Genomic DNA, 13,711 nt, shown 5'->3' with positions numbered 1-13,711 from the left:
TAGCAGGTCTCAGTATAGTACCTGAGTTTGTATATACAGACTTCAGGATAGCCTCCTGCTTTCTATCCGCAGGCTCCTTTATGGCGGCCGTATCCTGAGACGGCAGTGCCACCTTTTTTGACAAGCGTGTGAGCGCTTTATCCACCCTCGGGGACGTCTCCCAGCGTAACCTGTCCTCTGGCGGGAAAGGGTACGCCATCAGTAACTTTTTAGAAATCACCAGTTTCTTATCGGGGGAAGCCCACGCTTCTTCACACACTTCATTCAACTCATCTGATGGGGGAAAAACCACTGGTTGCTTTTTCTCCCGAAACATAATACCCTTTTTAGTGGTACCTGGGTTAATGTCAGAAATGTGCAACACATTTTTTATTGCCGTAATCATGCAACGGATGCCCCTTGTGGATTGTGTATATGTCTCATCCTCGTCGACACTGGAGTCAGACTCCGTGTCGACATCTGTGTCTGCCATATGAGGTAGTGGTCGTTTTTGAGCCCCTGATGGCCTTTGAGACGCCTGGGCAGGCACTGGCTGAGAAGCCGGCTGTCCCACGGCCGTTACGTCATCCAGCCTTTTATATAAGGAGTTGACACTGTCGGTTAATACCTTCCACATATCCATCCACTCTGGTGTCGACCCCGCAGGGGGTGACTTCACATTTATCGGCACCTGCTCCGCCTCCACATAAGCCTCCTCATCAAACATGTCGACACAGCCGTACCGACACACCGCACACACACAGGGAATGCTCTGACTGAGGACAGGACCCCACAAAGTCCTTTGGGGAGACAGAGAGAGAGTATGCCAGCACACACCACAGCGCTATATAACACAGGGATATTACACTACACAAAGTGATTTTTCCCTATAGCAGCTATAATACACAGTATTGCACCTAAATTTAGTGCCCCCCCTCTCTTTTTTACCCTATTGAGCCTGGAAACTGCAGGGGAGAGCCTGGGGAGTGTCCTTCCAGCGGAGCTGTGAAGAGAAAATGGCGCCAGTGTGCTAAGGGAGATAGCCCCGCCCCTTTTTCGGCGGGCTTCTCCCACTCTTTATATTAATATTATGGCAGGGGATTTTTACACATATATAGTTTATTAGACTATATTATGTGTATTTTTGCCATTTTGTAAGGTAATCTAATTGCAGCCCAGGGCGCCCCCCCCCCAGCGCCCTGCACCCATCAGTGACCGGAGTATGTGGTGTGCATGGGGAGCAATGGCGCACAGCTGCAGTGCTGTGCGCTACCTTAATGAAGACCGAAGTCTTCAGCCGCCGATTTTGTCCTCGGAATCTTCCGTCTTCTGGCTCTGCAAGGGGGACGGCGGCGCGGCTCCGGGACCGGACGACCGAGGCTGGGCCTGTGTTCGATCCCTCTGGAGCGAATGGTGTCCAGTAGCCTAGAAGCCCAAGCTAGCTGCAAGCAGGTAGGTTCGCTTCTCTCCCCTAAGTCCCTCGTAGCAGTGAGTCTGTTGCCAGCAGATCTCACTGAAAATAAAAAACCTAATAAATACTTTCTTTACTAGAAGCTCAGGAGAGCCCCTAGTGTGCAACCAGCTCGAGCCGTGCACAGATTCTAACTGAGGTCTGGAGGAGGGGCATAGAGGGAGGAGCCAGTGCACACCAGATAGTACCTAATCTTTTCTTTAGAGTGCCCAGTCTCCTGCGGAGCCCGTCTATTCCCCATGGTCCTTACGGAGTTCCCAGCATCCACTAGGACGTCAGAGAAATTAACATTAGCACTTAAAACATTCCACATATCCATCTAGTCAGGTGTCGGCGCTGCCGACGGAGACCTAATATTCATACACTCCCCCTCCTCCTTAGGTGAGCCTTCAACCTCAGACATGTCGACACACGCGTACCGACACAGCACACACACACAGGGAAGCTCTTTTCTGAAGACAGGTTCCCCACCAGGCCCTTTGGAGAGTCAGAGAGAGAGTATGCCAGCACACACCCCAGCGCTATATGACCCAAGAAAAAACACAGAATGTTTACCCAGTAGCGCTTATGTATAATGTATATGCGCCAATTATGTGCCCCCCCTCTACTTTAAAACCCTCTTTCACCGTGTGTCAAGCAGGGGAGAGTCCGGGGAGCTTCCTCTCAGCGGTGCTGTGGAGAAAAAATGGCGCTGGTGAGTGCTGAGGGAGAAGCCCCGCCCCCTCGGCAGCGGGCTTCTGTCCCGCTCAAATTTACCAATAACATGGCGGGGGCTCTTTTTATACATGTACAGTGCCCAGCTGTACATGTATATATGTGTATTTGCCACCTGAGGTGTTTATTGCTGCCCAGGGCGCCCCCCCCCTGCGCCCGGCACCCGTACAGTGACCGAAGTGTGTGAGGTGAATGGGAGCAATGGCGCACAGCTTCACTGCTGTGCGTTACCTCTTACGAAGATCATGTCTTCTGCCGCCTCTGAAGTATTTTCCTCACATACTCACCCGGCTTCTTTCTTCCGGCTCTGCGAGGAGGACGGCGGCACGGCTCTGGGACGGACGGCGAGGGCGAGACCTGCATACCGATCCCTCTGGAGCTAATGGTGTCCAGTAGCCTAAGAAACAGAGCCCTGAAACTCAGAGAAGTGGGTCTGTTTCTCTCTCCTCAGTCCCTCGATGCAGGGAGTCTGTTGCCAGCAGACTCCCTGAAAATAAAAAACCTAACTAAAATACTTTCTTTTACAGGAAACTCAGGAGAGCTCCCTGAAAGCACCCATTCTCCACTGGGCACAGTATCAAACTGAGGTCTGGAGGAGGGGCATAGAGGGAGGAGCTCGTGCACACCAAATCCAAAGTCTTTGTATCCCCATGGTCCTTACGGAGTCCCAGCATCCTCTAGGACGTTAGAGAAAAGGGTAAAGATATTTTTTGGGGGTGAATGACGCCCACCATAGGCTACATATGGGGGAGGCATGTTCATAGAGCAAGGGTTGACTAATAAATAGGCAACCTTTTAATTTCTTGCTTTAGTTCGGAAGACTCGTGATAATGTAGGTGTCACACCTCCTTTTAACAACATGAATGCTGGAATCCTGAAGATGTTCCAAGAGGCATCAATGCAGTTCAAGCTGGACTCTACCACTCACAAAGAAATGGGCAACAACCACCCAGTAGACTGCACAATTTTAATGCACAAAAAAAAAGAAAACCCCCTCACTACTGCACAACTATCCTTTCCATTATCTAAGAGCAGGGCCCTTTCTCCTTTGTCTTCTCTACATAATTATGCTATTTGGACATTGTACTTGTGACATTCACAATTGTAATTGTGAACTGATACACTGTCAGTATTACTCTGTGATTATGTATATTGTTGTGAGTTTTATCCATTTTGTATAGCAGCGGCGGCCAACCCGCGACTCTTTCTATATTGAGCTGTGGCTTCTGCCGCCCGCTCCCTGACACTGGACGCGCGGCAGCAGAAACCCCCCTAATGGAGACAGAGATTGCTTTATCTCCCTCTCTAGACTTACAGAGGATGGCCTCCGCGGCTATCCGTGAGCAGGGCAGCCTCCCTGTTCCCCCTTCTCCGCCCCTGGCAGTCTTCTGGCAGAGATAACGTCTCTCCCAGCCCACCCCCGGTGCCCTGCACTGCGAAGAACCCAGCGTACGGCGGGAAGCAGGATGGACAAGAGGACAGCTGGCCAGCGGATGCTGCTGCAAACGTCTGTGTAACATACACTCACTCACCCTCTCTTTGTAAAAGGGGAGTTTGCTTGCTATAATGTGTAAAATGGGGACGCATGATACTGGCTCTTTGGCTTGACTAGAGATATTTTTCGGCTCTTTGCCACCCCTGTTGTATAGGATGCGGTCAGGATCTCGGCAGTTGGGATCCCAACAGTCAGAATACCAGCAGCGGAATCCCAACGATAAGTACCGGTGTTAGGGTTAGGGTCACACTGCGGAGGTGGAGGCGTTTAGGCTTAAGAATAAGCCTCTCGGCATCCTGACCGTCGAGACTGTTACTGCTGGGATTTCGTAAGATGATAATAATGAAACTTACCTTTTACGTCTAAATAATGACCTAAGTGGAAGATAAAAAAGGGACACACGGAACCAGTTCTGAAACCACACACTCATATACAAACAAGACTTCCAAATATAAATCATCTAATACTTATCACCAGCAGTGTGAGAAGAACAAGACTCCCTGATATTAGGGCCTCGTATCTATCAACACATCTTTACAAGCAAGTATCTAACTCGGCCTCGTGCATGTGAATGAAATATGATGTCTAAGGGATCGGGTGTATTCAAATAGTGGAGAATATCTGGGATACATTCACCGGACACTCCCTGATCACTCATCAGATAATTATCTCCAAAAGCACAGAATCTAGTAGGAGGCTTAATAATGCACACAAATAGTGTGTTCCTCACCTACACAACACTAAGAGGGATAGCCAATTATCCCTGGTAAAACATCAGGTCCGAAAAATGGCCGTTTTCAGACGTTTTTCAGACTTTTTTCCGATGTTTCACCTATTTTTTTTTACAAGCTATCCAGATTTATCGCCTGTAAAAAAACAAAAACCTTTCTCCCGAGAATTATCAGGGATTTTGTTTTACCTGCCTCCGGCAGGCGAAGCAGAATCCCCGAAAACAGGGTTGTTTCACACGAAAACACACAGGTTTCACTAAACCTGTGTGTTTTCGGGAGAAAGGTTCTTTTTTGTTTTTTTACAGGCGATCCATCTGGATAGCCTGTAAAAAAAAAACAAACAAAAAAAAAACGGTGAAACATCGGAAAAAAGTCCGAAAAATGCCCGTTTTTCGGACTCTATGTTTTACCGGGGATAACTGGATATCCCCCTAAGTCTAAATACAGATGTGTCCTCCTACAACATCCTTGCTGCAGTCACATTACTCAGCCCTTGTAGTGCAGAGCGTCTTTATGTGTAAATTAAAACCGATATGCGGCATGCCTATATTATGTGTGTGACTGATGCTGTTTCTGCATACCAAATGCTACTTTACAGTGTATTTCTGGAAATCACGTAGCATTTCGTATGCAGATACAGTCACATTGCGATGCAAATAAGATGCACTTTCAGACAAAAAAGACGCCCGACGTTAGCAGAGCTGCCGGCTGACTCACGCCTGGCTTCTCCTGCTGTATGGCGTATTAAGGCACGATGTATGAGGACATATCTGTACGCATACAAGCATGTATCTGCCACAAAAAACATACAGTACAGAGCTTTAGGTATATATATAATATATCAGATTAGCTCTTTCAATGGCCATAGCTGTAGACAAGTTTACACATATAGTAAGTGTTTTTCAAGGTACAGTAACAGATACAGGGAGAATAATTATGCCGTAAAAAGGATTTATTTTTTTCCTCCTCTATTTCGCACATATCCTCCTTATATATATTATACTTTTTGTTCGGTATCATTTATTTTCTATATGTACATATCAGTAATACCCCTTTCACACCGCAGCTTGAACCCGGTAAATTGCCGATTTTTCAGGCTTCCTAAACGGTTCGAGCTGCGATGTGAAAGGGTCACCTTCAATTTACCCTTTTCAAAATACCGGTATTTTGAAACGGTAAAAAAGCAGGGTCCTACCCGTTTCATTGTGCAGTGTGAAAGGGTCTGAAATGGTATTTGCAAGCCCCAGAAGGTGATAGGCTGTCTCCATGTGTGATCTCACCAGGCAGAAGCAGGAAATAAACATATAAGACAACCACTGTTTTCTATGGGTGAAACGGGTTCAGTGTGAAAGGTACCAAAAACGGTAATGAAATGGTAATATACTGGTTACAACATGCGATGTGAAGGGGGTTTAACTGCTCAGACCCGTTTTAAGAACCGTTTAAAGAACCATTTCAAAAGCAGGTTTTGCGATGTGAAAGCAGCATAAGTGACTTGTCTGAACTGGACATTGCTGTGCCAGTCATTATTGACAAATCATTAACTTGGGTCCAGCTGCATAATTAGCTAACATGGTACAGACTGAACGGGACAGGAACAATGAGCACTACTGTGTATTCATTTACTACAGAGCAGAATATGAATCCCGTTCTCCTTCCAGCATCTGCAACAAATATTAGTCTACGGAACGGTCAGCTATAATATTTTATCCAAACAGGTGGATGAGGAATAGAATTATTATATAATGGGCAAATGGACAAACTGCATAATAATAAATCCGATTGGCAACCCTTACAATTGTAACTCCACATCAACCTGTGTCACTCACAGTGGCCAGAACACTAATTAAGGAGCAAATGCATGATTTGCAAGGGGGGTGGGTTGCATATATGTAGTATATACACACACACAACACATTTATAATACACTTACTTTCGGGGGGAATTCAATTAGCCCTGTTAATTTAATAAAGGTGAAAAGGTGGGCAGACTCCAGCTTTAATGCCAGAGGCTATTAAATTAGAGACCCTTTTTCTTGCTCGTTAAAGTAATCTGTTTTCGGGTCATAACCCATAAAGTCCAGGATAAATTCCCGGACTTGTGTGTCAACTTGGCTGCGGCGGCAGAAAACAGGCTACTTACCGGGGATTTGTTTTCAGGTCTAAATCCCTGTTAAGTGCAGCCTGCGGGCTGCCTTCATGGACGATTTGAATAGCCACGGGGGATCAATTAGACTGCTGTAAATTACGGCGGCTAATTGAATTCCCCCCTTAGTGTGATTTGAGCGCACCTTGTCAATTACTTTTAGCTAAATCTCCCATGATATAAAAAAAATAAGATTTTACTCACCGGTAAATCTATTTCTCGTAGTCCGTAGTGGATGCTGGGACTCCGTAAGGACCATGGGGAATAGCGGCTCCGCAGGAGACTGGGCACAACTAAAGAAAGCTTTAGGACTACCTGGTGTGCACTGGCTCCTCCCACTATGACCCTCCTCCAGACCTCAGTTAGGATACTGTGCCCGGAAGAGCTGACACAATAAGGAAGGATTTTGTATCCCGGGTAAGACTCATACCAGCCACACCAATCACACCGTATAACTCGTGATACTATACCCAGTTAACAGTATGAAATATAACTGAGCCTCTCAACAGATGGCTCAACAATAACCCTTTAGTTAGGCAATAACTATATACAAGTATTGCAGACAATCCGCACTTGGGATGGGCGCCCAGCATCCACTACGGACTACGAGAAATAGATTTACCGGTGAGTAAAATCTTATTTTCTCTGACGTCCTAAGTGGATGCTGGGACTCCGTAAGGACCATGGGGATTATACCAAAGCTCCCAAACGGGCGGGAGAGTGCAGATGACTCTGCAGCACCGAATGAGCAAACTCTAGGTCCTCCTCAGCCAGGGTATCAAACTTGTAGACTCTTGCAAAAGTGTTTGAACCCGACCAAGTAACAGCTCGGCAAATTTGTAAAGCCGAGACCCCTCGGGTAGCCGCCCAAGAAGAACCCACTTTCCTCGTGGAATGGGCTTTTACAGATCTAGGGTGCGGCAGTCCAGCCGCAGAATGTGCAAGTTGAGTCGTGCTACAGATCCAGCGAGCAATAGTCTGCTTAGAAGCAGGAGCACCCAGCTTGTTGGCTGCATACAGGATAAATAGCGAGTCAGTTTTCCTGACTCCAGCCGTCCTGGAAACATATATTTTTCAGGGCCCTGACTACGTCCAGTAACTTGGAATCCTCCAAGTCCCCAGTAGCCGCAGGCACCACAATAGGTTGGTTCACATGAAAAACTGATACCACCTTAGGAAGGAATTGGAAACGAGTCCTCAATTCCGCCCTATCCATATAAAAAAATTAGATAAGGGCTTTTGTATGATAAAGCCGCTAATTCTGATACACGCCTGGCCGACGCCAAGGCCAACAGCATGACCACTTTCCACGTGAGGTATTTTAGCTCCACGGATTTAAGTGGCTCAACCCAATGCGACTTCAGGAAATCCAACACCACGTTGAGATCCCACGGTACCACTGGAGGCACAACCGGGGGCTGACTATGCAGCACTCCCTTAACAAAAGTCTGAACTTCAGGCAGTGAAGTCAGTTCTATTTTGGAAGAAAATCGATAGAGCCGAAATCTGGACCTTAATGGAACCCAATTTTAGGCCCATAGTCACCCCTGACTGTAGGAAGAGCAGAAATCGACCTAGCTGAAATTCCTCCGTTGGGGCCTTCCTGGCCTCACAGCACGCAACATATTTCCGCCATATGCGGTGATAATGGTTTGCGTTTACTTCTTTCCTAGCTTTAATTAGCGTAGGGATAACTTCCTCCGGAATGCCCTTTTCCTTCAGGATCCGGCGTTCAACCGCCATGCCGTCAAACGCAGCCGCGGTACGTCTTGGAACAGACAGGCCCCCTGCTGCAGCAGGTCCTGTCTGAGCGGCAGAGGCCATGGGTCCTCTGAGATCATTTCTTGGAGTTCTGGGTACCAAGCTCTTCTTGGCCAATCCGGAACAATGAGTATAGTTCTTACTCCTCTCCTTATTATTCTCATTACCCTGGGTATGAGAGGCAGAGAAGGGAACACATACACCGACTGGTACACCCACGGTGTTACCAGAGCGTCCACAGCTATCGCCTGAGGGTCCCTTGACCTGGCGCAATATCTTTTTAGCTTTTTGTTGAGGCGGGACGCCATCATGTCCACCTTTGGCCTTTCCCAACGGTGTACCATCATTTGGAAGACTTCTGGATGAAGTCCCCCCTCTCCCGGGTGGAGGTCGTGTCTGGTGAGAAAGTCTGCTTCCCAGTTGTCCACTCCGGGAATGAACACTGCTGACAGTGCTAACACATGATTTTCCGCCCATCGGAGAATCCTTGTGGCTTCTGCCATCGCCATCCTGCTTCTTGTGCCGCCCTGTCGGTTTACATGAGCGACCGCCGTGATGTTGTCTGACTGGATCAGCACCGGCCGGTGTTGAAGCAGGGGTCTAACCTGACTTAGGGCATTGTAAATGGCCCTTAGTTCCAGAATATTTTTGTGTAGGGAAGTCTCCTGACTTGTCCATAGTCCTTGGAAGTTTCTTCCCTGTGTGACTGCCCCCCAGCCTCGAAGGCTGGCATCCGTGGTCACCAGGACCCAGTCCTGTATGCCAAATCTGCGGCCCTCTAGAAGATGAGCACTCTGCAGCCACCACAACAGCGACACCCTGGCCCTTGGAGACAGGGTTATCCGCCGATGCATCTGAAGATGCGACCCGGACCACTTGTCCAACAGATCCCACTGGAAGATCCTTGCATGGGACCTGGCGAATGGAATTTCTTCGTAAGAAGCTACCATCTTTCCCAGGGCTCGCGTGCATAGATGCACCGACACCTGTATTTGTATTAGGAGGTCTCTGTCTAGAGACGACAACTCCTTGGACTTCTCCTCCGGGAGAAACCCTTTTTATCCTGTTCTGTGTCCAGAACCATACCCAGGAACAGTAGACGCGTCGTAGGAACCAGCTGCGACTTTGGAATATTCAGAATCCAGCCGTGCTGTTGTAGCACTTCCCGAGATAGTGCTACTCCGACGAACAACTGCTCCCTGGACCTCGCCTTTATAAGGAGATCGTCCAAGTACGGGATAATTATTTCGGCCATTACCTTGGTAAATACCCTCGGTGCCGGGGACAGACCAACGGCAACGTCTGGAATTGGTAATGACAATCCTGTACCACAATTTTGAGGTACTCCTGGTGAGGAGGGTAAATAGGGACATGCAGGTAAGCATCCTTGATGTCCAGTGATACCCTGAAATTCTCCAGGCTTGCAATAATCGCCCTGAGCGATTCCATTTTGAACTTGAACCTTCGTATATAAGTGTTCAAGGATTTCAATTTTAGAATGGGTCTCACCGAACCGTCTGGTTTCGGTACCACAAACATTTTGGAATAGTAACCCCGGCCTTGTTGAAGGAGGGGTACCTTGATTTCACCTGCTGGAAGTACAGCTTGTGAATTGCCGCCAGTACTACCTCCCTTTCTCCGAGGGCAGCAGGCAAGGCTGATGTGAGGTAACGGCGATGGGGAGTCGCCTCGAACTCCAGCTTGTATCCCTGTGATACTACTTGCAGAACCTAGGGATCCACCTGTGGGCAAGCCCACTGGTCCCTGAAGTTCCCGAGACGCGCCCCCACCGCACCTGTCTCCACCTGTGGAGCCCCAGCGTCATGCGGTGGACTCAGAGAAAGCGGGGGAAGATTTTTGATCCTGGGAACTGGCTGTCTGGTGCAGCTTTTCCTTCTTCCCTTGTCTCTGTGCAGAAAGGAAGCGCCTTTGACCCGCTTGCTTTTCTGAAGCCGAAAGGACTGTACCTGAAAATACGGTGCTTTCTTAGGCTGTGAGGAAACCTGAGGTAAAAATTTTTCTTCCCAGCTGTTGCTGTGGATACGAGGTCCCAGAGACCATCCCCAAACAATTCCTCAGCCTTATAAGGCAGAATCTCCATGTGCCTTTTAAAGGCAGCATCACCTGTCCACTGCCGGGTCTCTAATACCCTCCTGGCAGAATGGACATTGCATTAATTCTGGATGCCAGCCGGCAAATATCCCTCTGTGCATCCCTCATATATAAGACGACGTCTTTAATATGCTCTATGTTAGCAAAATATTATCCCTGTCTAGGGTATTAATTTATCTGACAGGGTATCAGACCACGCTGCAGCAGCACTATTTATGCTGAGGCAATTGCAGGTCTCAGTATAGTACCTGAGTGTGTATATACAGACTTCAGGATAGCCTCCTGCTTTTTATCAGCAGGCTCCTTCAAAGTGGCCGTATCCCAAGACGGCAGTGCCACCTTTTTTGACAAACGTGTGAGCGCCTTATCCACCCCCTAGGGGATATCTCCCAACGTGACCTATCCTCTGGCGGAAAAGGGTACGCCAGCAGTCACTTTTATCTTATCGGGGGAACCCACGCTCTTTACACACTTCATTCACTCATCTGATGGGGGAACAAAACACTGGCTGCTTTTTCTCCCCAAACATAAAACCCCTTTTATGTGGTACTCGGGTTCATGTCAGAAATGTGTAACACATTTTTCATTGCCGAGATCATGCAACGGATGTTCCTAGTGGATTGTGTATATGTCTCAACCTCGTCGACACTGGAGTCAGACTCCGTGTCGACATCTGTGTCTGCCATCTGAGGTAACGGGCGTTTTTTGAGCCCCTGATGGCCTTTGAGACGCCTGGGCAGGCGCAGGCTGAGAAGCCGGCTGTCCCACAGCTGTTTCGTCATCCAGCCTTTTAAGTAAGGAGTTGACATTGTCGGTTAATACCTTCCACCTATCCATCCACTCTGGTGTCGGCCCCACAGGGGGCGACATCCCATTTATCGGCCTCTGCTCCGCCTCCACGTAACCTTCCTCATCCAACATGTCGACACAGCCGTACCGACACACCGCACACACACAGGGAATGCTCTGACTGAGGAAAGGACCCCACAAAGTCCTTTGGGGAGACAGAGAGAGAGTATGCCAGCACACACCAAAGCGCTATATAATGCAGGGATTAACACTATAACTGAGTGATTTTTCCCCCAATAGCTGTTTGTATACACATATTGCGCCTAAATTTAGTGCCCCCCCCTCTCTTTTTAACCCCCCCAGCGCCCTGCACCCATCAGTGACCGGAGTGTGAGGTGTGCATGAGGAGCAATGGCGCACAGCTGCAGTGCTGTGCGCTACCTTGTTGAAGACAGAAGTCTTCTGCCGCCGATTTTCCGGAACACTTCTTGCTTCTGGCTCTGTAAGGGGGCCGGCGGCGCGGCTCCGGGACCGAACATCGAGGTCGGGTCCTGTGGTCGATCCCTCTGGAGCTAATGGTGTCCAGTAGCCTAAGAAGCCCAAGCTACCACCAGTTAGGTAGGTTCGCTTCTTCTCCCCTTAGTCCCTCGCTGCAGTAAATCTGTTGCCAGCAGATCTCACTGTAAAATAAAAAACCTAAAATATACTTTCTTTCTAGGAGCTCAGGAGAGCCCCTAGTGTGCATCCAGCTCAGCCGGGCACAAGATTCTAACTGAGGTCTGGAGGAGGGTCATAGTGGGAGGAGCCAGTGCACACCAGGTAGTCCTAAAGCTTTCTTTAGTTGTGCCCAGTCTCCTGCGGAGCCGCTATTCCCCATGGTCCTTACGGAGTCCCAGCATCCACTTAGGACGTCAGAGAAAAGACAATTCGGAGCATGCCAGACACAGGACTTGAACTTCCAACCTCATACACTGCAGTCAGACACCTAATACATGGAATTATTTTCTCCTGCAAAGGAAGTCTGGTAATTGTGACAACATGAAGCTAGTTGTAATGGTCAGTTTAAAACCATTGTAGCTAAGCAGATCTATGTTGTGTGCAACCATACATCCAATCCCCTGCAGCCAATTAGGAGACTACTGAGATAACTGGCTGGACTAGCTAGTTGGGGGTCTTTATATTAAAATGCAATTGTTCTGGTTTAATATCGTGTAACTTCTTTATCAGACCAAGTCTGACAATTTTGCTATAGAGTGAAACCAGTTAGAGGTTGTGATGCGCGTATATTCGCCATTGGAACCATTGGAATTATCACAGATTTTTTTGCGCACCTCTATGGGGGCGGGGAGGGGGGGTGGGGGGGCGGGGGAGGGGGGCACTGTACTGAATCCAGTTTTGGATCCATAGCCATACAGAGTGTGTGACAATGTATACCCGATGTGCAGGTTACTGCTGTGACCAGAAGGGAGGAATGGGTTAATCCAAGTTTGCAGAGTAAAGATTGTGCATATGTGGCTGTTTGCTCCTTACCAACACTTTTTAGCTTCTCTTCCAGGAGTTTTAATGTTTGCTGAATGGCTGCTCCATCTGTAGGGGCCACATCAACACACAGCATCCCCAGCAGGCTGTCCAATTGCTGCGACAACTGAGAAAGAAAACAATATTTAGAAATCAGAGCTCTGCGATGGCGAGAACTGGGAAGCAAGCTGTTACTAAGCTTGGCAAACAAAAGGATTTTAGGCGTAAATATTTTATTTCTACCGGCACGGAGAAAAATAATTGTGTGTGCAAAAAATAATAAAAAGTAGCCAATACTAAAACCAATTACTTTGACAATGTGCTGGCGCTCCACAGAACATGCACATTTCACAGCAATTTGTTCTACCCTTTGTGTTTGTCTAATGTACATACTGAGGGATAACTGTAATCAGCGTTCCAGTTATAGGATTTTACCGACAGTAATTGCTAGAACAGTACTAAGTATCAGCGTGCAAAGGTCACCATGTACTTCCATGGTGGATCTGGTCTGAACTTCTCTCCATTCCTTTCCTGCAGTAGTCCAAATGGGAGCATCAGCTGAGTAATGTGACATACGGCCATGACTTGATGTAACATACTGTAGCTGCAACGGTGATGATTTCAGTACAGATATGTCCTCATACATTGTGGCTTTAGTCGTACCAAACTGCCCCTCTCGGTCCTGGACAACTCGATCGCACCGAGTGCCTTTCTCTCTCAAAGTGTGTGTCTTATTCGCACAAATAAAACAACTGGAAGCGACAAAACTACGTTGGTAGATTACACTGATCACTTTGCTTTGCAACATTTGTGCACCTGTGTGCGTCTGAATCTGTCTATGAAGGCATCTGATGCAGCTTTTTCTCACGCTGAGATCCGTGGCGCATCATCTGAGACTTTCTACATGTTTACAAGCAATTCCTGTGTGGCTAATGTCACAGCCCAGTGTTTCTGGTACACTGCAGTGTTTTTCTGCATCTGAGAATAAGACGCAAA

At 47.9% G+C, this 13,711-nt stretch overlaps 1 protein-coding gene across 3 annotated transcripts in view; it reads right to left on the bottom strand.

Moving 5' to 3' along the window:
- The window catches only part of SESTD1 (SEC14 and spectrin domain containing 1), a 402,961-nt gene that overhangs the window by 49,854 nt on the left and 339,396 nt on the right, over positions 1 to 13,711 (bottom strand). For all 3 annotated transcript variants that reach the window (XM_063933342.1, XM_063933343.1, XM_063933344.1), the window contains exon 12: positions 12,728 to 12,842. In XM_063933342.1, the coding sequence (XP_063789412.1) occupies positions 12,728 to 12,842 (115 nt within the window). The remainder of the gene's footprint in view (positions 1 to 12,727; positions 12,843 to 13,711) is intronic.

This window comes from Pseudophryne corroboree, chromosome 7 (assembly GCF_028390025.1).
Source record: "Pseudophryne corroboree isolate aPseCor3 chromosome 7, aPseCor3.hap2, whole genome shotgun sequence".
In the NCBI taxonomy this organism is placed as follows: domain Eukaryota; kingdom Metazoa; phylum Chordata; class Amphibia; order Anura; family Myobatrachidae; genus Pseudophryne; species Pseudophryne corroboree.
Note: the sequence above shows the minus strand (reverse complement) of the source record. Positions and strands in the feature narration are given on the sequence as shown.